This window comes from Cucurbita pepo, chromosome 20 (genome assembly GCF_057944985.1).
Source record: "Cucurbita pepo subsp. pepo isolate OVF chromosome 20, ASM5794498v1, whole genome shotgun sequence".
In the NCBI taxonomy this organism is placed as follows: domain Eukaryota; kingdom Viridiplantae; phylum Streptophyta; class Magnoliopsida; order Cucurbitales; family Cucurbitaceae; genus Cucurbita; species Cucurbita pepo.
The window spans coordinates 2,324,192-2,348,765 of record NC_141817.1 but is presented as its reverse complement, the minus strand read 5'-3'; the positions used below and the strand labels follow the sequence as shown (position 1 = coordinate 2,348,765).

The following is a 24,574-nucleotide window of genomic DNA, read 5'->3' as shown; positions in this document are numbered from 1 at the left end:
AAATTCTAACCCAAATTTGTAATAATTAAATAAATAAAAAAAAATCTCTAGTGGTGTAGTTTCTATTGTTTTTCTTTGTCAATAATTGTGAATTAAATATAAATTAAATAATTGTGAATTAAATTATAAATTTAATAATGTTTAATTATGGAGTAAGTATCTAATTAGTCTAATTTTTTATCTAAAAAATCTTGAAAAAATTTAACTACATAAAATAAAATTTTAAATATTCATTTGACATTTTAATTCCACCAAGAACCTGTAATTTAAGTTTTTTTTTTTTTTTTTAAAAAAAAAAAAATTTAAAAGGGAAATGTACAAGCTTAAGAAGTAAGCAACCATACATGCAAGCATTTAAAAATAAGAAAATAAAAAGAAAGTGATAAAATTGTATTGGATCTTTGGCTATACAAACATTCTGTTGTTGTTTTGTTTCCAGCAACTAAGAACACACACATTTACAGCTACGTACCGACCAACACACCCTCAGAAGACGCCAATTTGAATGAGAGAAACGAATTGAAACAATTTTTGTTGGAGGGGTCTTTTTTAGAAAGCAAAGCAAGAAGCTTTCTACAACAAATGAGGTAAAATTGTAGTCAAGATCGGGAAGAGGATGATTATAATAAGAACAACCCCCAAGATAATGGCATAGCAAGTCCACTTCCTCGAGTCCTTCTGTATCTCTCTGGCTTCCTGAAGCTGCTCTGTTCCTCTTCTCACGAACGAGTTCGCATGCGCGACATGGCTCTCGATGTCGTTCAGCTGGTGCCCTTGTGCCTCGACCAGCGCCGCCATGTCCAAGAAAATTTGATGCAGCTCTAACAAATTCTTCTCTATCTCCTTCACAGCGTCGTGTCGCTCCTGAATCTCTGAGATTGTGTCCATTATCTGACCCCTCCCCTGTTCTTGAATTGCCTTCTGGAGGAAGCTCTCGCTTTCCCCACTTGCAATCAAATTCTCTATTGTCTCTTCGTCGGCTTTCTGCCCTGTCACTGTGAAGTACCTGTCCCCTCCCCCAATAACAAAAAAGCTCTCATTTTTATGTTCTGAATCTATTTGAATATGTTTTGGTTCATTACCTGCGCTCGATGGTTTCTTTGTATTCGGCGTTCATTCGACCTCTGAGGCCTTGAAACTCATCCATGACATCTTTGAGCTTCTTCCCCAAGCCGCTGACGACGGAGGTTCGGGTTCGGTCGGCGGAGGAGCCAGGGCCGCAACCGGGGAGGCTGCGGTGAGCGGCGTTGGAACGATCCAGAGCCTCGAGTTTGCCTTTAATCATTTTGACACGCTTCAGAACCTGGGCGACATCGGCCTCCATTCTACCCCTCAGCTCCTTCATCGTCTTGGCATTGTGGACAATCTTGCATTCCTCATTGTCCTGTTGCAATTTCTTGTACAAATTCTCGACCTGTTTCATGTCGTCTTTAACATTCTCGACATCCTCGAAGAACGTGTCCAAATTCACAGTCTCATTCCCAGACTCCATGCCGTCCACAGACGCCTGTTGCTTCAGATCCGTGTATTGTTTGAACGAATTCGAGAATAAGTCGTTCATTTTGTCTGGTTTTTTGTTTGTACAATCAAATCTCCCAAATGGGGTTTGTTTTTTAGGGAATTTTTTTGAAATGGGAAGAAAAAATTAAGACAAAAAAGTTGAAAATTTTGGTCTTTTCTTTTCCTAGACGAAGTTGTGCTGAATTGTCTTCGTCCAATAAGAAGAGAAAAGAGTTAAAACTCCAATACCCCAAGATGGGTACAGAGAAATTAAGAAGATTTGAGAATGGGAGTTGCTGAAATTAGATATATTTCAAATGGAATGTATGAAGATTTTGGATGATTGGGGGAAATATCAACCACTTGGCGGATTGTGTTCATCAAAACATTGAAACTTTTTTTTCCTGTCATTCATCATGTCTTTGACTTGGTCGTTTTTCTTTCTATCTTCCCAACATTTCAACCACTAATTAATAACTAAATCAGGCTATTGGAAATGAATCATGATTGCCCATTGAAGAAAAAAAAAATAAAAAAAAAAATCAATTATGGGTTTTTTTTAATATTAATTTTTAATCGAATGGAACCAACCGTGATCGTTTGAAGGGGTCGAAAGTAGTAAAACGTTCTCGTCACAAGTGTAGAGTGTGAAGTTTTAGTAAAGCGATCTGAGTGTGAATGTCGTTTTCCAAGTTATTTTTCTAATTTAAAAGAATATTATAAATACTAAGGTTGAAGTTTATTCCGTAAAAGCAAATGAATTTGCCTAATGAATAAGGGTCAACCAAAAAAAATGCCTAATAAAAAAGAAACTAGCTGTAGCCGGAGATCGAACTCTGGCCGGCTGGAGTGATTGTAACAACAATTATTCCTCATAGATTTCTATTGTTTTTTTGTTTCGTTTTATCTGTAGCAGGCTCTGCTGCTACCCTACCACAGGAGTCTTCATCTTGTTCGGATCCGTCGTACTCATCCAACTCAGGCTCAGGTTTGAATTTCCGCTGCACCTGGATTCTCCTCATTTCTTTTGATCAACATAATCTGCGAATTGTTGTTTGATTTCACTACCTTCTGTTTCTTATCTGTCTAAAAATTTGAGGATTCCGTTTCGTAATCTGGGTCGTACGGGTTTAGGTTGACTGTTGTACATATTTTTTTGGACTTCCTTGGACTTCGGGAAGCCTGTGGATATAGACTCCATATTCTGCACGGTACGGTGGGTATACTGGTTCAATTCACCTTCCCTACAATTTTATGTTCTTAACTCTTGAGAGACAGAGAAACACAATTCTGCAAATTTCTCGAAACCCTTTCTGCGGGGTGGAGGGGATGCACTTCTCAATTTCATACTGGGAAAGGGTATCTTTTACCCGCAGCACTTTATACTTTTTTGGGTGTGGAGGTGGTTCCTGAGCTTGATTTATACATCTGATGTTGCAGCACTAGTTACCTCTACAATACCAGAATTTGAACATAAACTCTTTTGCTTTTGGTTCCTTAGTTATAAACCTATGATTATCCCCTTAATTAGCCGATGTGGGACTCCCCACCAACAATCCTCCCCTTGAACAAAGTATTCTATAGTACCTCTTCCGAGGTCCATGGAGCCCTCGAACAGCCTCCCTTAATCGAGGCTCGACTCCTTTCTCTGGAGCCCTCTAACAAAGTAGACCCTTTGTTCCATACTTGAGTTGCTTTTTGACTACACCTTCAAGGCTCACAACTTTTTTGTTCAGCATTTGAGAATTTTATTAACATGACTAAGTTGAAGGCATGACTCTTATACTGTGTTAGGAATCACGAACCTCGCTCTTATACCATTTGTACAGCCCAAGCTTACCGCTAGCAGATATGGTACTATTTGGACTTTTCGTTTCAGGCTTCCTCTCAAGATTTCTAAAATGCATCTGCTCGATAGAAGTTTTCACACCATTATAAAGAATGTTTCGTTCTCTCGTAAAAAAAACATGGGTTGAGCAAATTCTAATTTGCAATCTTTTAAAAATGTCATCTTTCTAGCGGATGGTTGATTGTGTCAGAAACCTTTGGCTAGTGCTTTTCTTTTCGTAATTTTTTTCAATCGTCCGTTTTTTTCGAGTTTGGTGCAATTCAGTATATCAGCATGCCGAATGTGTTCTCTTTGAACATTTAATATGACTGTGACTGTGGCAACATTCGAACTAGAGCGGTAGTCAACTTGTATCTGTTATGATGATTCTGGCAACTGATTTGAGATGATCTTCTTTCTATTTAGGCATGGTTCACCCATGGGAATATGATCTATGTTCATGAGACCAACGTGAAATGATTAAGAGCTCCATCTCAAATCCTCTGAAAATGGTTGTATCTGGCGTTATTCTTGATCTGGATGGCACACTTCTACATACAGGTCCTATTGTGTTCTTCACAATGTAGATCAACATTTATAGTCTTGTTTCTCTCAGCAACTTTATTTTGAGGCATTGAAATTGAATTTCTCTGTTTGTGAAAAATGTGATATCTATCTGTCACTTGGTATTCTATTGTAAATATATAACCAACTTAGTTAACTTTTAGCGTTCTTGACTTTCAATTTTTCTCCACTGCTGAATTTCTTCCTCCCTACCACCATATCTTAATAGATGGCATAGTGAGTGACGTTCTAAAATCTTTTTTGGACAAGTATGGAAAGCAATGGGATGGAAGGGAAGCCCTAAGAATTACGGGGAAGACGCCATACGAGTCTGCAGCTGTTATTATTGAAGATTACGAGCTTCCTTGCACATCAACTGAATTGATGTCACAAGTTTCCCCAATGTTTGCGGAGAGGTAAATAATTAGTGTTCTTTCCTATCTACGCTTAAATGCATGTAACCGTCTCATCTTGGTTATAAGCTTTTCAACCGTTTAAGGTCAATAATGAAATTTCTTGGTTTTTACAACATGTTGCAAGTTGTTATAGTGATTGATATACTATGGTAGTTAAAAATCGAAGACACTGCATGCTCAATCCAAATTCATCTCGATTTTTCTAGGTTGCAACCTGTGGAAATTTGTAATATGATTATAAACTGCTGGCACCTTACTTATTGTGTTGTTTATGTTACCTCAACAACGTGCTGATCTTGGACGACTGGTTTTTAGCTTTTCAAAAATTATTGGAACTGGATATATATTTCAAGTCAATTTGATTTTGGTTATAGAAATAGCATTATGCACTTATCAATTAATTATTTCTTATTCGACCTTCAAATTTACTTTTGATATTTCTTCCTGGTTTTTATTGTATTGGAAAACATTATTTCGTTTCATCGTTCGGATCATGGCAATCATTCTTTTCCAAGTACTAGATTTCAATTTCAGATTGTGTATTGTAAAGGGTATTATTAATTGAAAGTGTTCAAGTAATGGGATTGCTTGGTGAGTTGCACACACCATGCAGTAGCATTTTATTGTTCTATTGGATTGTTGATAGCACAAATGCAATGCGTCTACGATATAATCCTTGCCATAACAGAACACTTTTTGGAATTTCCACTTCAGATGGTGCAACATTAAAGCACTTCCAGGAGCAAACCGGTTGATTAAACATTTCACTGGTCACAGAGTGCCAATGGCATTAGCTTCGAACTCAAGTAGGGAAAACATAGAGTCCAAAATTTCTTTTCATCAGGGTATAGTTTCTAAAAGACCATAACATATCCATTTACTTGTTCTGGTTGTTGCTTCTATTTATTTATTTAGTTTCTTGATGTTATTATTGTATAGGCTGGAAAGACTCGTTCTCTGTGATAATCGGTAGCGATGAAGTTACAACGGCCAAACCATCTCCTGAAATGTAAAATGCAACTATTTTCTGTTGGTTCTTTCTAACTTGGTTTTCTTTTGCAAGTAAACCATTAAGAACTAACAATGCCTCACTGTTTCCATTGGCCGATTGCTCTTCATAAATTTGTGAAGTATTTTCTTTTCAAGTAATCCAATTATGCGTTCTAACAATGCGTTCATTGATATAGATTCCTTGAAGCAGCAAAAAGGTTAAATCTCGAACCCTCAAGGTGCCTCGTAATTGAGGATTCCGTGTAAGTATCTGTATTTGAACTTTAATTTTCAAGAATAAAAAAGAAAAAAAACTAAATGGTTATCAAATGAACGTTTTGATTCATCGTACTCTTCTTACTCAACATGCATACCAGTCCAGGTGTTGCAGCTGGTAAGGCTGCTGGGATGAAGGTGATTGCTGTACCATCCCTTCCGAAGAAGACTAATCTCTACTCTTCAGCGGATGAGGTGATCAATTCACTGCTTGACTTTCAGCCTGAGAAATGGGGCCTACCTCCATTTGAAGATTGTACATACCACAACCCTTTTTAACTACCTCAATTCTCAACCTTTCCAGTTGAGTTTCTTTATGCATAAATCTATTTGTCACAGTTCTTGACTTTAAACTATAGGGGTAGAGAACACCTTACCAATTAATCCTATGTACATTGGAGGTCCCGTCGTCAAGGGATATGGGCGTGGCTCGAAAGTTCTTGGGATTCCTACAGGTGTGTGCGAATTCAATAGACCGTTCTTATTTCCATTAGGCTGGTCGTTTAAACCTTTATGTTATCTGATTCCTTGTTAATCTCATAGTCTAAATTCTGGTTTGGCAAACTCAATGTTATGAACTGTTCTTAATCTCGATATCTACAGTTGATCTCTTTCCATTATAATACTTACAAACTTGCTTTACTTTTCCCAGCTAATTTATCCACAGAAGGATATTCAGATGTCCTTTTAGAACATCCATCAGGCGTTTATTTCGGTTGGGCTGGTTTATCAACAAGAGGCATCTTTAAAATGGTCGCGAGCATCGGATGGAATCCATTTTTCGACAATGCAGAAAAGACGATTGTAAGTGTAGAATAGTTCAGAAATGTTAATGTTGGTTGCTGCATTCACTTTCTGGTTAATATTTGTATATTGTGATCCAGGAACCATGGCTACTCCACGAGTTCCATGAAGATTTCTACGATGAGGACTTGAGACTTGTTCTAGTCGGATACATTCGGCCAGAGGTAATACTTGCAAAACAACTAGCTTGTTCTTCTATTTTCTGGGTTTCTATGCTCGTCACTCCATTAAAATCTCATCAATATTATCACCAATCAGGCCAACTTTCCAAACCTTGAGAGCCTAATAGCTAAGATTCACGAGGATGGAAGAATTGCAGAAAGAGCTCTTGATCTTCCACTGTACTCGAAGTATAGAGACGACCAATACCTGAAGCAGCATGATGCCTAGAGATGGCATGCTTTAGGAGTTCTATACGTTCTATTGCAAACTTTTGTGGCCTATTGTTTCTCATTTACTTCATAATTCTATGATCATGGAGGATGATTTCTCATTTACATTTTGTTGTTGTTTCTATAGTACAATCAATCTTAAAGTGTGTGTTTGATCCTCTGATCTCGAGAGTAACGATCGATATTAATGTTGGCATCTTTTGATCTTTGTTGTACCTACATATCACTTGAGGTCTATTATATGACCTACTTTCGAAACTTGGAAAAATATGTATTTTAGTGTTTGACTATCTAAACGATTATATAAAGTATAGATAATCTAACAAATATATCTTTCGATAATTATAGTAATTTAACGATACGTAAAGCTATTTGTTTGCTAACAAATTTTGTCAAAATTTAACTTGCATTGAGAAGTTGAAAAGATTGAAAAAGAAAATGAGAGTTTCCTAAAAGAGAGCGATCATTGGGTTTATTTTGCATCATTTCTAGTACGAATTTCAATTCGGTCAACAAACTTTCTTCTGGGAAATTATCGAAAGCCCACAAAAGGAGCCCAAGTGGTTTAGTTTTGATCGATTTTTCTCTGAATCGTTGTTTTGGCGGCAGTGGCGGAACGAAGGAACACTGGATACGGATTGCTGCTTAGGAGTTCTTGCAATGTCTGAAACAGAATCGATGTTAGTGGAGGAGGAAGAAAACAGGTCCAATCCGGCTGGGGAAGCCGCGGAAGCTGCCATGAACGAAGAGCAGCAATCATACTCGTGGCCAGTGATTCAATTCGATTCCCCTCCACAGAGGACTTACCATTTCTACAACCAGTTTCGGACTGGTCCGAACCCTAACAACTTCTTCAAGGGCATAAAATGGTATATTGTCTGTGTTCTCCGTCTTCATTGTTCTTCCTTACTCTTCTTTCTTATGAAATCTTCGAGTTATAACTTGCTACAGGTCACCTGATGGGTCGTGTTTTCTTACGAGCTCTGAGGACAATAGTCTTCGCAGATTCAACCTGTAAAGTCTTCAGTAATCAACCTGTATATGAATGTTGAAAGACTTGTTTAAAGTGGAATTTAAGAATATCTTTTAGATATGTTAGATTTTTTTTTATGATGGAATAGAATAGAATGCTTGCTAAACTACACTGTTATGCAGGCCAGATTACGGCAACGATATTTCCGGCAATGTAGCTGGTGAAGAGGGTAAGCCTGCGCTTGAATAGAGGGATTATGGCCTACTTCTTGAGGAATTTGATATCTACTTTTTTTAATATGATGTCATTCATGTGCTACACTGTCTGCAGATTCTTTTACTTCCAACCTTGTTGTGGATGAAGGGGAGTCAGTCTATGACTTCTGTTGGTATCCTTACATGTCTGCTTCAGGTGCTCCTTAGACAAATTCATGGTTTTTTCTACCTTGGAGCTGAAAGGTTTTCCTTTCTGTTTCAATTTGTATAATCATTGACGACACTGTTAATTGAATTCTGATGTGAAAGTTGGTTGACACCTTAGACCCTGTTACATGCGTCTTTGCAAGTACCACACGCGACCATCCAATTCATCTCTGGGATGCTGCATCAGGCGAGGTACTTTGGCTTTACGAGTACTTTCTTCAAAATATGAATCCATTGTATTGGAGTCGGATTGTGATTACCGTTTCAAATAGCCTTTTGACATGTAGTGTGGGTTCATCATATTACGACTAGCATTTATGACTTCCAAATGTAAGCGCAGATGACAAATTTTTTATGCTTGCTTGGGGTGCATAAGACGAACAAAAGGTGTTATTTGAGTGAGTTGAGATATGTGTTTGAAAATATGCATGACATGATGTGAAGTATGTGAACATGTTAGCTTAGAGTGTCATTATAGCGGTAAGAAAAATTGTATGTTTGTCTAATGCACTTGAAAAGCTGTATGATATGTTTTTGTTTTGATGATCTCCCTTATTTTCAAGAGATTGTGAACGCAAGAAGACATCTTACTCAAGTCTTTAGGAAAAAAAAGTTCAAGATTATGCTCTTCATCTGTATTGCAAAACCTCAGATAATTAAGGAGAGTGCCTATTAATTATTGAAGGCATTGCCATGGTTGCTTGCCAGGTGTGGGTGGCTGGGGCTGCCACACATCTTCCATTAGTTTATTGGGTAGCCCAACATCACCTTAGAAATGCCCATTATGAACGTTCCTTTTTTCCTGTTTTTCTTGTTAGGAGTTAAAAGTAAATTCTTGCATGACATCGATGGTAGTTTTAGAATTCCTGAAGCTAAAATTAGTGATTGAAGAAGTTGGTCCCATTATTTGAAGATTTTTTTTTTTAACCATGTATTGCAGCTGCGCTGTACATATCGAGCTTATGATGCCATGGATGAAATTACTGCTGCCTTTTCAATTTCATTTAATCCAGCTGGAACCAAGTAGGTTTTATCTTTGCTTCTCTTATCCACTGTATATGTAAAGGGCTCGTGAATGGCTGTTCGGGTGTCTTATGATGTCATCATGCATGAACGGTGTCCTTTTTATTTTACATCGTGTTATGTCTAAGATCGCCTATAAGGTGTCTTTATAACTTCATTATCAAAGATAGATATCATCCCTACAAGCTTATGATATGCCTGATTGAGACGCCTCCTCTTCTGTTTTTCAAAAAATGCTATCATCTTTTTCTTCTTCTTTATTTTTTTTTTTTTGGATTAGAATATTTGCTGGATACAACAAATTAGTGAGAATATTTGATTTGCATCGACCTGGTAGAGATTTTGGGCAACACTCGACGCTGCAAGGAAATAAGGAAGGTCAAACAGGTTGTTATCTTAGACTTAGTGTACCCATAGAGAATGTTTGCTGATTGATAGACCAGGGCATATCTTTTGACCATTTGTTATGATCAGGCATCATATCTGCAATTGCCTTTTCTCCTACACACAATGGAATGCTTGCCTTGGGCTCTTATAGCCAGACCACCGGAATCTATAGGGAAGACAATATGGAGTTGTTATATGTTCTACATGGTCAAGAAGGTGGAATTACACATGTAGGGGAGGTTTTTGTTGTTACTTTTTAACGTGGTCTTAATTTATATTCCTATCAAAGTGATGTTATGTTTTGTCCAGATCCAATTTTCAAAAGATGGAAATTATCTATACACTGGAGGTCGAAAGGTATAAGATCTTATGTGACGTTCTTTCTTGCATTGTGACCTGTATTCTAACATACCTTTTTCCGAAATTTCTTGAAGGACCCATATATACTTTGCTGGGATATTCGCAAATCTGTAGATGTTGTTTACAAGTAAGTGCTTCTTTAAAAACTGCAATGGCTATGCCTTATAAGTAATCTCACCGCTATAGGGAACAAGCAATGAATTTAGTATACCTAGAACTTGAAAATTCTACTGGTTCAACAAAGGCCTGCAGCTTTAAAATGCTGTTTCTTTTGTTTGTGATGGCAACCCATTCAAGTTTTCCGGTTACTGTGAATGATGAAATATAGGTTTCCTTATCACATCATTCTACTTGTCATCAGACTATACAGATCATCTGCACATACCAACCAACGGATATTTTTTGATATTGAGCCATGTGGCCAACATCTTGGCACAGGTGGTCAGGTATACTGTCAGCTTTTATTTATATTATTTTGCTTGATATTAATTTAATCAATCTTAACCTGAGTGGTTTTGTTTACATTTTGACCTGTAGGATGGTTTTGTTCATGTATATGATCTTCAAACCGGGCAGTGGGTAACAAGTTTTCAAGCAGCACAAGGTATTGCATTTTCATTTTGACAAGAACTACCACTTGGTTTTATATTTACCGTATTCGTATTGGCTCTAACTCACTTCTCCTACGTTGTGTACTCCCTGCAGACACAGTTAATGGGTTTTCTTTTCATCCATATATGCCAATGACTGTCACATCATCAGGTCACCGAAGATTTATAGGACCTGACAATGATGATGGGGATTTATGTTTGCGTGGTATTCTCTCTAACCTCAAGACCATCTATTCTTTCTTTTGTTTTTATTACCGTCGGTTAGGAATAACGACTCTTTACAATGGTATGATATTATCCATTTTAAGCATAAGGTCTCATGATTTTTCTTTTGATTTTCTGAAAATGCCATGTACCAATGAAAATGTATTTCTTGCTTATAAACTCATGATCAACTCCTCAATTAACCGATTTGAGACTCCTCTCCTAACAATCCTCAACATTGTCATCGGTTCTCAGATGCTATATTAATATGTTTTCTGGGCTTTATTTAGGTGATGAAAACTGTGCTTCTGTTTGGAGTTTTAATTTTGCTTCGTTGGGAGATGGTGATGCTATCAACACCAATTGACAGCCAGAATCCAAGCCAAGGTCTGAATTATGTTTTTGTTCATTGAATTTGTAGCTTGCATGAACATAATCTTGCAATTTTGCAAGCGAACTGTACAGCTGCGTAATTATCGTAAAACATTCTGTGTCTGGAGCTGTCTGATTTTGGTAAGAGGACAAATTTGTGTTCTACATTTGGAACATCCAAGGAAGAGGAACATATTTTCACAGATGTTCTATGTTCAAATTGGCAAAATCTAAAACCCAATTCAACACCCAAGTTTTCTAGCTATTTTTTATTTTTCTAGAAACTAATTTTTTAATATCTTTTGTAAAAGTGAAATAAGAATATTTTGACCGGTCGAGTTATGATGATATTTTTCGTCAAAAAAAATTAAAATTTGAATCTCTCTTTTAGCGTATTGTTAGATTTATGGGAAAAAAATTAAAGTAAAAAATTTCTAAAATGAAATTGGTAAGATTTTGTGCAAATTACGTGTATTTATAATTTAACACGTCATTAAGTTATATAATATTTTATTTTTTATTATTTTGTTACAGCAACAATGAATGAAAATTAATTTTATTGTAATATTATAGAGGTTTAGTTCTAACTGGTATATCATTTGAAATAATTTATAAAAATGATTTAAGTTAATAATTAAGCTATTTTCACTTTCCAATCTTAGTATTTATATTTATATAGGTGATTTTTAAAATATATATTTATGGTTTTAATAAGGAATATTGGAAATATCCATTGAACCCTAATATTAATGTGGAACATGATATTTTAACCATTATATGCGGGTCGGGTTAAAAGGGCACCCGATTTCTTAAGTCGGGTTGGAATGATCCAACCCACATCAAGCAATTCTTATAAAAATTAAGAACAGGTTCACAAGCAGCGACGAGAGCGCGGGTGATATCCTTCGCGCGGCAACTCCAGTTTGGGCTCTTACCGCTCTGAAGTTGGGCAATGGCGTCCATTAAACGCCGTCACCAAGAAGACGATCATGAGGCGAAGAAAGCCAAATTTTCCTGTGTTTCAGATGCTTCCGAGTTGAAGGGGCAGCATCCAGTGGTGCTCAACCCAGCCGACTGCGACTTAGGTATTTCTTTTCTGTCTGGAAGGCTATCTTTTCTTTCTTGTTGTATTCATCCTATATTATTTTGTATTGAAATCGTACCGTTGGATGCAAGACCGAATTAAACTGTTTGGATCTCCTTCTCATCTCTTCCCTTCCCGTTTGCTCGAGTCTCACATTTCGTGGTTTATATAAATTGCATACATTTATAATTTGAGTGTGTTTGCTGGTCACTTGAATACTAATTAGCTTCTATTTATTGGTTTAGGACCTAAGCTTAAAATGCATGCTTGCCCTTTAGTTTGATTATTATTAAATTATCATGGAGATTACAAGTTTTGAAGAATTTCTAGGCACTCGTCTCTTATGTGGTTTCCTGCCCCACTCTCTATTATCTGAACTGGGCATAGCCTTGGGAAAATTTTTGAACGGTGATTTCTAGGAAAACATATATTGTTGTACGTAGAAAACTTGTTCGGTAGAAAAATTTATGAAACTGTTCAAGGGAGGGAAAAAAAAGTAGAGAACGAAAAATAGTATTATGTTTTTTCTTGTTTTTATACATGGAGGGCAGGTGCTATCCTAAATTAATGTGTTAGGTTGAAGCGTGAGCGGAGCCAAGAAGGAAGGAGGGTACCTCCCAAATTTTTACAACGGAAAGATCATAGGTATAAAAGTTAGAAGTTAAATTGTCCCTATCCAAGAAATTTGTTGGCTCCACCACTTGGTTGAGGAGAAGAGTTTTCCCATGCAGGTTTTCGGGTAGTAGAGTTTGACTTGTAAAATGTGGTAGTTACTTTATCAAACTATGACAGGATTAGTTCTTTCTCCTTTTCTATTTACATTGCTTCCTTTCATGGTACCTGGTTATGAAATTTTTTATAGCGTGTATCCTTCGTCTTCCTTGTGGAAATAAATTTTAGTGGGTCATAGTGCAAAGGTCATGTCCTTCAGGTAGAAAGAAAACTTCAAATAAAAGAGCTGTTCTTACTGAAGTTAACAGATATTAAGATTTTTACCCGTGATTTGAAAAATATTCCCCATTTGGTAGCTAACGGTTTTGTACACATCCATCAAGACATTTATTTCTTGACAAAAGAAGCAAATTATTGAAGTGACATTTTATAATTTGTTTCCATGTTCTTATTGAAAAATACGGTTTATATTGACTTGTGTTGGCTATTTTTGTTTCCAGATTTCAAGATTGAAAGTGATGGTCTTCGAGGATCAGCTCTTTATGAGCAAGGTTTTGCTTACTGCTGGTCCGGTGCTCGGGCCACCGTTGGTATTACTGGTGGAAAATATTGTTTTGGTTGCAAGATTATCTCTTTACAGCCAGTTGAAATGAACGATACTGCTCCAGATCAGCAGCATCTTTGTCGTCTCGGCATTTCCATAGGGGACAGTCCAGTGGGTAATCTTGGAGAAACTAAACAAAGTTTTGGATTTGGTGGCACAGGAAAGTTCTCAAATGCTGGAAAATTTTCTGACTATGGTGAAAAGTTTGGGATTGGTGATACCATTGTTTGTGCTGTAAATCTTGAAAGCAATCCTCTGGCTTCTATTGGATTTTCCAAAAATGGCAAATGGTTGGGTACTGCAATACAATTTGATGCCGGTCCAAGAGGCCTTGGAGTAGTGGATTCTCCATTGGGGAAGCTTCGATGGGAATCAGCACTTTTTCCTCATGTATTGTTGAAGAATGTTGAGGTCCAGTTACAATTCAGTGTTGAAGAGGGGCTTGTTCCAGAAGAAGGCTTTAAACCGTGGGCCACTGCTTTGGATGATAACAATGCATTGATAGGGTCTACTTTTAATAATGTAAGAGATTGTGAAGTCATGATGATGGTGGGTCTACCGGCTTCTGGAAAAAGTACATGGGCCAAGAAATGGGCAGATCAACATCCTGAGAAACGCTATATTTTGCTTGGGACTAATCTAATTCTGGATCAAATGAAGGTATTGAACTGTTAGTTATTTCTTCATGTTGCATGACCCGCTAGCTACTATATGGGGGTTGCTTCTTGATTTCTATCCCCCACTTGGTTTGCCTAGCATCATTTTGGGGTTCATTATTATGTTACATGAAAGACTGACAGGAGTTGAATTTTTCTAACAGTTGCCAGGTCTATTGCGAAAACATAATTATGGACAACGTTTTGATTGTTTGATGGACCAAGCAACTGGGATTTTCAACATACTTTTGTCTAGAGCAGCTACCATACCTCGCAATTACATAATTGATCAAACAAATGTTTACAAAAATGCCCGGAAACGGAAACTGAAACCATTTGTGTACTTCCAGAAAGTATGTAGTTTAAGTCTTTTGGATCATTTAGGTTTCAGTAACCTTTTAATTATTATCATCATTTTTTTTTTCTCTCATTCTGGTTTTCAGATTGCTGTTGTGGTATTCCCAAGGCCCGAGGAGTTGCAGCGTCGATCGGCTGAAAGATTTAGAGAAATGGGGAAAGAAGTACCAGCTGATGCAGTGAATGAAATGTTAGGTCTGTTAAATTCTCTCTTTGGATCTATTGAAGTGTCTCCATATAGCTGCTAGAAAACATATGTTGCAAATCGTATAATCACTGTGGTTTTTGTTGCTTACCATTGGGATCATTATCATCATGCAGCCAATTTTATCCTGCCCACCAGCAAGAACATGCCTGGTTCTGAAGAATATTTTGATGAGGTAATTTCACCATACGTAGCTATTAAGGGTTTGTGCGTAAGTGTAATGATATAGACATCATAATATATGTCCTCTTTTTGTTAGGTTATATTTGTAGAACTTGATCGTGCAGAGTCTCAAAGGTATTTGGATGGGATGAAACGTGCTCTAACATCTGAATCACGCGACAACTTAACGTCATTTTCTAAAGCTAGTACTGCTCCTCATGTTTTACCTTCATCTCAAAATCAAGGTGCCTTTCACTTCTTGTCGGGCCTCTCTGATTAAAACAGTGGCTGTACGTTTTTTGTTTTACTGACCATGCATCCATTTAACTTGATGGTCGTTATAATTACAGCTTAGCCCTTATTCTTGTCACCTTCCAGAGATCTTTTGTCACAAGTAATCCAACCATTTTATTTGAAGTTTCCTGTTTATCTGTTAAATATTTCTTCTACTTTGTCCTGTAGAGTGAATATTTTTTTTTTTCACAAGTTTTCTATTCTCAGTAAAACATACAGAGACGTGCAATCTGCATTTTCCGTGATCTCTTATGTTATACAAATGAGATATATATGGATACAAAATACTTTGTTCAATTTGCACATATTTCCATGTTTCACCCATATGCAATATGAATCGGATCATTATATTAAGCGTGTTGGTCACCGTGGTTGCATCTTGAGTTTATTCTGATGTTTAGATTCATCTATAACATTCTTTCTTTTTTCAGGTCTACGTGGTGTATCAGATGCTAGACAATATGGAAATCCAAGATTTATTTCTGAAGTACATCAAGAAAATATGTACTCTCCTTTACCTAGGTTTGTTCCCCTTCACAGACCATACGAGAGTTTGATTGGTGAAACCAGGTACCCTGGTCCAAGTAGCCATCCGCTTCACAGTTATCCAGGGAGTGATCCTTACAGCATTGGTGGACATTTCCGAGACAGTCGTCAAATGGGTGAACTCTTCCCATGGGAATACGCTGATGTAGCTTATTCCTTCCCTACCACTGGTTAGTTCTTTAATTGATTGCACCCTGCTTCTGCATGTGATATTTTCCAACAAGAAAATAAAAAAGATGAAAAGCTTACCGCTTTGCATGTAAGTGGGTATTTACCTTCAGAAACCCAATTTGTTCTTCCTTCTCTATATCTTCATTTCTTTGGGAGGGTGCTTATCGACCATTCCTAATTATGTGACTACATTCAGGTCCACCGTATGGAACCCCACCTCCAAGACCCGCATATCAATTTCCTTCCAATATGCCTTATGGTAGAGGTTATGCCTCCCCACGTCCAAGGTACTACTGATTCCCTGCTATTTCATGGGCTCATGGATCGTCTTTTCGATGCATACATAATGTATTAATCAGAGTCGAAATCGTGAACCATTGTAATTATTCTGGCTCCATACATGCATGGACAAGTAAATAATGTAAATACGATCTTTACAGCTGGTGATATGACAGAGGCACCGTTGTTTCTCTGCATACTTTTTGTAGTTTCATTAGCCAAGTAGGGAAGCTAGAAAACCACGAAGAACTTTTCTTCGTCATTGTTTAACTCTGTTTTGACAAACATCTCAAAATGAGTTGCTTTTCTGCTGCTGTTATAAACGTTGTTGATCGTTATCAATTCATGCAAGGCGTTCCACAAATGTCATCATATTACTTTTTTCTTCCCCCGATATCCGACTCAAGTATTTTGCTTGTTAGAGATGTAAAAATAAAATGTATTCACATGAAGTTTGAAATTGGTTCAAAATAATGCAAGTGGTGCATGTATCTAGAATCGGTTCAAACTTATGAGGATTGTACCATAATATGTGAATATTATGTAAAGACAATACTATATCATTAGAAATTCGTAGATATTTTTACGAAAGAATTTAGATTAAAATGTTGTGAAGTTGTTCGCAACGAGACTTAAAAAGACTAATATATTAGAGATTGACAAATTCAATAAAATTTCTACTTTAAATTGTATGATGATGTCATTCCTTAAGCATTTAATGATCGGACATACTTAAGGAATGGAAAAAAAAAAAAAAAAATCTGTTAATGAGAATAAATATATTTAATGCAAGTTGAAACATAAGGAGAGAAGGATGGCATTGGCAGCGAAGCCTAATTTTGTTCCTTTTTGGTTTAAAGAAAATAGCAGGTGGCTGATGCAATCAAAGCTTACACTATTATATTCTTGGACGCACGACAGCCGTCGGTGTATTTTACGTGACATTCTTGGACGCACTCTTTTTTCTTTAAACTAATTCATAAATCAATAAATTATTTATAAGTTTGGTTGAAATTTGAGATTGGAAATAAATGACATAATTTTAAGGTTTATAAATTTCAAAAACAAAACCACAAAGCGAAACGGGTTACAAAGCAGTGGCTGCGCTGCGCAGCGCAGCACAGCATAATAGCGCCTCCAGAGGCAAGGTGCTTCCAAGACTTGCGCGGCAAGTCAGTGAACATGGGAGCCACCGCCAACGCGAAACACAGATCACGTTCCCATTTCTCGGCTGATTCTTTTATTCCCACCGACTCTGACTTTCCAATTCACTTGGAAGCTAACCCACGACTCTCTCTTTCTCTCTCTCTCTCTCTCTCTCTCTTACTTTTTTCTACCGAACTTTTTCTACTCTTAAATTTTGCCGTTTCGTAAAATTGTTTCCAGAGTTCTTGGGGATCTGTACATTTATTTCTGAGGCGCCGAAGAACATACGGCTTTTGCAGCGAAGATATGCCAACGTACGCTTTCTATAACAGAGTTTCCAGACTTTTTCGGGACCATCCGTCGTTTTCCAGGCTCCTTGTTCTTGTCTCCGTTAGGTATCTTCTTTGGAATTCTACTTGATTGTTTGTGTTGTTTCCTTGATTTGAATCTGTGGTTTAAATGTGTGAAGAACTTATTAATTATGGTTTGTTCTGATTCGCTGTTGTATTAATGGAATTACTTTTTGTCAATTGAAAACGTTATAATTTCAGGAATATGTTCTCGTGTGAATGTAAGTGTTTTGTTATTGACATAAGGCGACAAGGTAAAACACGAGGACCAACCATGCTCTGTTTTCACTGTTGTCTGTACGAGTGATTTTTCTGAATGGATTTGAATTATATACCATCGATTATCTTTTACGATGGTGGCCATGATATCAGGCCCACGCTGAGCTCAAGGCTCCAAATGCCTTGGGAATACGTGTCTGCTTTGCTTTTCAAATTGTTTCATGGCCCAATTTGAAGTGGATCTGTCGCTGAAGAATTCAGATTCTCTCTGTATCGGTTTAGTCTCTTGTCTTTAGGAATTCCATTGTTTCACATCCTATTTAGCTGACTAATTGTTTGAGTATTACGATCCGAGATATAGATGAACAGGGCCGTAGATAGAGATTTTCTTGGGGAGGGGCAACATTTCGCATGCTAACTTGATTTCTATAAGATATTTTAATATGAAAGTTTACTAAGAAAATTAGAGTCGAACTACAAAATTTTGAGCATTTTATATCTACTTTTATGAATTATGACAAATTAAGGGGGAGCCATCCTGCTTTGCTAGCCTCTGCAGATCAAACATTCCATTGCTATTAAAAATCGAAGGTGCTATATTTTGTTACTCTATTGTACGAATCTCTCTGTCGATGCTTCCTTAACATGCTACCATCAACTTTTAAGTCAAAAAGATACATTACTAAATTACTCTGCTGATTCATTCTTGATAATTTCACAATTGATGAAGGGTAGACTAATCAATTCTTTAAAAAGCTGCAGCTAGTATGGGAGAGTGTTCTAATCTTAAACATCATCTGATTAAGAACATTGCTTACAAATCTGATTTGATGCACTTAATGAGCGGTGAGAAAGAACTCGGAATACCGGATCATTCCCTTCTCCTTAGACCCTCACGAGAACTCCAATTTAGAAACAAGGATTAATAAGTGAATTCTCCGAAAGTTGGTGGGTGATATGAAAGAGCTCAACTACATTGTATACATCACTTGGGAGTTAGGACTGAGCTTGAGACTCACTCTCATTCGTTTGGTGCTATCTCTTCTATTTTCAACTAGGTTCACCCATTAGTGAGAGGAAAATTCTCATGAGGCCTACTCCATGTCCAAGCTATCCCCAGATTAGATATTATTCATTTTTAAATGTCATTTTTCCACTACGTCTTTAATCATATTTTGATGCACTCTTTTCTCCTGCAGTGGGGGGAGCCTTGTAGCATATGCTGATGCTAACCCAACGAATGGGGTACCCAGTATTGCATCTAAAGCCAATGTAGATGAGAAAAAGAAGAAGGTGGTAGTGCTTGGAACTGGTTGGGCGGGAACAAGTTTCTTGAAGAATATTAAAGATCCGTCGTATGAGGTTCAAGTGATATCACCTCGAAATTATTTTGCGTTCACCCCATTATTACCAAGTGTTACATGTGGTACAGTGGAAGCCCGTAGCATTGTTGAACCCATTCGCAACATTGTGAGAAAGGTATTGATTATTTCTGATAGGAAAGCAATGGAAAAGAAAAACATGCGAGCATACATTCAGATGTTTGGAAAAAGAAATTCACTTTGATATTTAACTTTAAGAACCATTTCAAGGAGTATGGTTCTACCTTTCACCTAAGTCACATGTTAGGTGTTTTTACCGTGTCTTAATAATCTATTAACATGATGATGGTCTTCTTGCTTTTCCTTTGATCAGAAAAGGGTAGACATTAGATTCAATGAAGCAGAATGCTACAAGATTGATGCTAAAAACAAAAAACTCTACTGCCGATCTAACGAAAACAACAATCTGAATGGAAAAAAGGAATTTGTTGTGGACTACGACTACCTGGTGATATCTGTGGGAGCACAAGTTAATACATTCAATACTCCTGGCGTTGTGGAGAATTGCCATTTCTTAAAGGTAACATGCTTCGCCTCCTGTAAAGAGGTGCTTCTTATTTTAATATTCCAATTTTACTTTTACATATTTACATGTAGTAATAGCAGTAACAGTATCGGCGTTAGTACCAAAAAATTTATATTGAGTTTGTGCAGCTTCACGAACACCGTTTTCCCCTCTGTAAAATGCTTTTGGTAGAAGCGCTTCACAGGAAAAAGAAGAAGATCGAGAACTCAGTGAAAGTTGATTGTTTTGTGGCCGAATTCCTCTGTGTCTATTAATTCTGATTTATGACTAATTACTGAGAATTGTTTTTAGGAAGTGGAAGATGCTCAGAGAATACGAAGAACTGTAATTGATTGCTTTGAGAGGGCAAGCCTGCCTACCCTGGATGAAGAAGATAGAAAGAAAATTCTTCATTTTGCTATTGTTGGTGGTGGCCCCACTGGTGTGGAATTTGCAGCAGAACTTCATGATTTTGTTAATGAGGACTTGGTCAAGTTATATCCTGGACTTCAGGATTTTGTAAAAATTACTCTTCTTGAGGCAGGAGATCATATCTTGAACATGTAAGATTGAACCTTTGTCATTCTCCTCTGCTGAGTGCTTAAATATTTTCATAGATTCGGAATATCCTCAATCCCTATCATTCCATTATTTCAAATGGAGTTTCCTAATGCCTGGATGAAAAAAAATTTACTCACTTTGTATATTAAAAAAACTCTCATGCTGTTGTAGGTTTGACAAAAGAATTACTGCTTTTGCTGAAGAAAAATTCCGTAGAGATGGTATTGATGTTAAGACAGGATCGATGGTAATCAAGGTAACTGATAAAGAGATTTCTACCAAGGAAATGAAGAATGGAGAAATATCCTCTATGCCTTATGGAATGACTGTATGGTCAACTGGAATAGGAACGCGTCCGATCATAAAGGACTTTATGACACAGATTGGTCAGGTTAGTTTATTGAAAACCTCTACTATAATAATTTGACCAGTCTACCTGACTAATACTTGTTGCTGCCTTCCCTTCTTCGGCTTCTTTCCACTTTATAGCTGATATTTGATTAATGTGTATAGGCTAACAGGCGTGCTTTGGCAACCGACGAATGGCTTCGAGTTGAGGGATGTGACAATGTATACGCACTTGGTGACTGCGCTACTATAAATCAGCGAAGAGTCATGGTCAGTATACCCTTTTCTCTTGAAAGTTTTATGGTCATGTTTTGCTTATTTGTATTATCTCATTTTCAATAGTTTATGCTAGTGTACATTGTATACTGGTTCATGCCTAGTTTTATAAAACCTATCTACCAGTTTTCTCATAATTATTTGATTTTCTTGGCCTCATTTGTTCCTTTGCCGTTGGCTGTTCCTAATTTCTTAACAGGAGGATATTTCAGCAATTTTTATCAAGGCAGACAAAGACAATTCTGGGACACTAACAGTTAAAGAATTTAAAGAAGTCATTGATGACATATGTGAAAGATATCCCCAGGTGGAGCTATATTTGAAGAATAAGCAAATGCACGACATTGTTGATCTTTTAAAAGGATCCAAAGGGGATGTGGCAAAGGAATCAATCGCACTAGACATTGAAGAGTTTAAATCCGCCCTTTCCCAAGTTGATTCACAAATGAAAAACCTTCCTGCTACCGCACAGGTTCGCCATATATTCTTGACAAGTACCATTTGATACTGATTTCGGGTTCCACAAAAGAGTGCTTTACACCGATCTAAACGTCATTTCAGGTGGCTGCACAACAAGGCGCATATCTTGCCCATTGTTTTAACCGTATGGAAGAATGCGAAAGCAATCCTGAAGGTCCTCTGAGGTTTAGGGGATCAGGACGCCACCGCTTTCGGCCCTTTAGGTACTACTGTCTCTCTTTTGATTTGATTTAAAGATAGGGAGGTGAAATTTTTTGTCAGTGAACCCGTGAAGTCCAAAAGTAATTAGTACAGGATAAGTTCTTTTCCGTGGGATAAATAAAAAGGTATTTGACCTTGTAGACGTCTAGCCTGATGGAGTTCATTCTCAATAAATAGTCCAGCCACTCATTTTGTCGTTATTCAGTATATTGGGAGTAGGAACCTCTTTCCTGATTATATGCGTCCTGCTGAACTGTTGTGAATGCGGGCTCGCTTATCGAAATTAAACCATTATATTTCTGTCGCTATAAACCGGGGCAGCAGATATCACAGTGTGATGCAGCTATGTACTGTCACATTCTTTGCCATTATTTGATATTAACTATTACGACAGTTCAATTTCAAATTTAAATCTTGTGAATGAAAAGAACTATATGAATCTGACTTGTTCACTGTGTACGATCGTCCTTGAAGGTACAAACATCTTGGACAATTTGCACCATTAGGAGGAGAACAAACGGCTGCACAACTTCCTGGAGATTGGGTGTCCATTGGCCACAGCTCTCAGTGGCTCTGGTATTCTGTCTATGCAAGGTGAAACACCCTCTGTACCCTGAAAGCTATCTTACAATCTCCTAAAGAAAATGGTTGTCTTAGGTCCGATAAGTAACCAATACCCTCACCCGCTGCATGTGAAAAGGAAAATTAACAACAAAAATATTATAGACCATGAATTTTCATTTAAATGTGCTATGGCCTTGACTATTTGGTGTATTTCTCTCGATGTTCAGCAAGCAAGTTAGTTGGCGGACAAGAGCACTAGTGGTAACGGATTGGACAAGGCGTTTTGTTTTTGGAAGAGATTCGAGTCGCATATGAATCAACCGAGACCAGGGAGTTGGTCCCTGGTCCTTCACACTCGAGTTCGAAGATGAACCGCAGGCTGGCTGCCAATAAAGTTGGTACAATAATAATTTTGGTGGTATTGGTCCATTGAATTTATTAGTTCTTTTTTAGTAATAGTAAGCTTTTTGTCATTCTTCCCACGGCTTACAATAAGTTCATGAATTGAGTTTGTGAGACTTGATGCAGTTATTCTGTTCTGTCTGTCTCAACATTAGTGATTTTGTTCTCAATATAATAACACAAGGAATAAAATTTGTCCTGTGTAAGTGTTTTCTTAAAAAGAACCAAAAATTAAACGACAATCTTATTCTGAGAATATCAGAATTAGACAGTGTCTGTCAACACAAGCCAGTGAAAAGCGTACTTGATCTCTGAACTTTTCACACCTGTAAATATTTTTCGAGACAACTTCTGATTTTATTTTTGGAATATATAATTAAATTTGGCTGGCAGTCGTCAGACATAGCCGTAAATTTCAAATCTTTATGACGTCATAATATTACGTCTCATGTTCTTGAAATATCAGCTTACTTTTTTTAACTTTTATATAAGCTTCATAAATGGTTCATTATTCTCAAAAAAGAAACACAAACAATTTACTATTTAATAACAGTAATGTTTTTAATATAATTATTTTCACAAAATATCATCCCGAGTATATGCTGGATCTCAGCCGTTGGATGAAAGCACGAGGGCTTAATGGGCCACGCTTGTGTGTTATGGGGCCCAGTACTTATCCTTCTATATTGGGCCCTATGGCCACAGAATCCATGTGCTTGAGATGATGTTAATTAAATATAAAACCGCAAATACCGGTGCCCTAAGTCTTTTCATCAAATCGCATGTGAATTTTGTCTTAAGCCTTAAATTCAACCTTTTTTAAAAAATATTTTGTATTTATTTCAATTTGTTGACTTTTGAACTTCAACATATTTGGTTTTTATTTCGATGTTTTGCAGAAAAATTGGATTCATTGTTGCATATTTTTAACTTTAGATTTATGTTTTCAAAGTAATTACTAATGATAAAATTCTGAATTTAAAAAGAATATTTGAAGAGGGAAGAAAAAAAAAATCCTAGAAGTCAATTTTAAGAATTCAATAATTACTCCATAAAAAGAAAAAACAAAGAACATTCTCGCTTTTCATATGGAAAATGATTAAATTATAAACAAAAAAAGGGGAAAAAAGAGGGCAATAATAAAAAAAAAAAGGTTGAAATTTCCTTTAGAAAATAAGTATTGAACCTCCACGCTATGAAAAAAGAAATTGATATTTTAATTTTTTTTCTTCATTATTTGAATTACACTTTTTAACATTATGTTTTAATTAGGTATTTGTTCATGTCTTAATTAAATTGTGTTAATTAATTACCATCCTCATCCTCATCTTTTGTGATAGCATTAACACTAAACAAATAACATAAAATTATGGATAATTAAGAAATGAAATGTTTTATTTTATCTATAGGGTAGAGGCCTCGAGGGAACTCGCTCCAAATTGGGAGAAGATTCCTCGTTTAGATAGGAAATAAGGTTGGATAAATAGGACCGTGGATGAAATTATATTTTCCAACCAGTCTAAATCCTTGTTTTGCTCCCTATTTATATATATATATATATATATATATATATTATAATTTTTTATTATTATTATTATGATCTTTTAAATCTTGAAAGCTAATACACAGCCCATCCATATATAGATATAAATGTTGTGTGTAATTGTTGTTGTCCCATTTTTATAACAAATTCACTTCTTTCCTACTCCTCAACCCCTTCTCTCTTCCCCTTTCTTACCTAACACACATCCCATTTTGGGGCCAAAAATATGGCCTTTTCCCTTACAAGAAACCCCCTACTTTACACTCCCAAAATTATCATATGCACTCCATTAAATCTTTAATGTCACCCCCCCCCCCCCCCCCCCCCATACCTACAACTCAACATACACCCAATTCTCCCCCACTCCCCGCCTCCAACAATTCTCTCATATCTTACTTGTATACCCGTAATCTTAACCCTTTAAAATCTTGAAAAATAATTACGG

At 36.8% G+C, this 24,574-nt stretch overlaps 5 protein-coding genes across 7 annotated transcripts; 4 read left to right on the top strand and 1 right to left on the bottom strand.

Moving 5' to 3' along the window:
• Positions 1-363: 363 nt before the first annotated feature.
• Positions 364-1,845, bottom strand: LOC111783210 (syntaxin-124). The gene is made up of 2 exons (XM_023664113.2): positions 1,083-1,845; positions 364-1,006 (listed from the first exon to the last, which is right to left on the bottom strand). Exons 1-2 carry the CDS (start codon positions 1,559-1,561, stop codon positions 574-576), a joined length of 912 nt encoding a protein of 303 aa, XP_023519881.1. The 5' UTR covers positions 1,562-1,845; the 3' UTR covers positions 364-573.
• A 416-nt stretch (positions 1,846-2,261) lies between these two features.
• On the top strand, positions 2,262-6,985 carry FMN/FHY (riboflavin kinase/FMN hydrolase). 2 transcript variants are annotated; one of them, XM_023664108.2, is made up of 11 exons: positions 2,262-2,488; positions 3,755-3,889; positions 4,122-4,308; positions 5,023-5,153; positions 5,248-5,317; positions 5,496-5,561; positions 5,676-5,830; positions 5,934-6,029; positions 6,227-6,378; positions 6,459-6,542; positions 6,637-6,985. In XM_023664108.2, the coding sequence occupies exons 2-11, from the start codon at positions 3,805-3,807 to the stop codon at positions 6,766-6,768; spliced, it is 1,158 nt and encodes a 385-aa protein (XP_023519876.2). In that variant the 5' UTR covers positions 2,262-2,488; positions 3,755-3,804; the 3' UTR covers positions 6,769-6,985. The 2 variants fall into 2 exon arrangements, with proteins under 2 accessions (XP_023519876.2, XP_023519879.2); XM_023664111.2 differs by having other exon boundaries at positions 2,263-2,488; positions 4,163-4,308.
• A 220-nt stretch (positions 6,986-7,205) lies between these two features.
• On the top strand, positions 7,206-11,325 carry LOC111783208 (Transducin/WD40 repeat-like superfamily protein). The gene is made up of 14 exons (XM_023664107.2): positions 7,206-7,639; positions 7,722-7,784; positions 7,926-7,972; positions 8,074-8,154; positions 8,284-8,357; positions 9,106-9,188; positions 9,469-9,575; positions 9,663-9,805; positions 9,885-9,932; positions 10,010-10,062; positions 10,297-10,381; positions 10,473-10,539; positions 10,641-10,751; positions 11,041-11,325. The coding sequence occupies exons 1-14, from the start codon at positions 7,431-7,433 to the stop codon at positions 11,115-11,117; spliced, it is 1,248 nt and encodes a 415-aa protein (XP_023519875.2). The 5' UTR covers positions 7,206-7,430; the 3' UTR covers positions 11,118-11,325.
• A 664-nt stretch (positions 11,326-11,989) lies between these two features.
• LOC111783207 (uncharacterized) lies at positions 11,990-16,351 on the top strand. 2 transcript variants are annotated; one of them, XM_023664106.2, is made up of 8 exons: positions 11,991-12,207; positions 13,379-14,142; positions 14,303-14,491; positions 14,582-14,690; positions 14,817-14,875; positions 14,960-15,107; positions 15,588-15,872; positions 16,070-16,351. In XM_023664106.2, exons 1-8 carry the CDS (start codon positions 12,075-12,077, stop codon positions 16,168-16,170), a joined length of 1,788 nt encoding a protein of 595 aa, XP_023519874.2. In that variant the 5' UTR covers positions 11,991-12,074; the 3' UTR covers positions 16,171-16,351. The 2 variants fall into 2 exon arrangements, with proteins under 2 accessions (XP_086976531.1, XP_023519874.2); XM_087120405.1 differs by lacking the exon at positions 16,070-16,351 and having other exon boundaries at positions 11,990-12,207; positions 14,960-15,152; positions 15,588-15,725.
• Positions 16,352-17,231: 880 nt separating this feature from the next.
• NDB3 (NAD(P)H dehydrogenase B3) lies at positions 17,232-22,785 on the top strand. Its single transcript, XM_023664105.2, has 10 exons — positions 17,232-17,693; positions 19,067-19,346; positions 19,563-19,769; positions 20,067-20,317; positions 20,487-20,706; positions 20,829-20,933; positions 21,139-21,411; positions 21,501-21,622; positions 22,095-22,214; positions 22,412-22,785. The coding sequence occupies exons 1-10, from the start codon at positions 17,605-17,607 to the stop codon at positions 22,497-22,499; spliced, it is 1,755 nt and encodes a 584-aa protein (XP_023519873.2). The 5' UTR covers positions 17,232-17,604; the 3' UTR covers positions 22,500-22,785.
• The last annotated feature ends 1,789 nt before the right edge of the window (positions 22,786-24,574 follow it).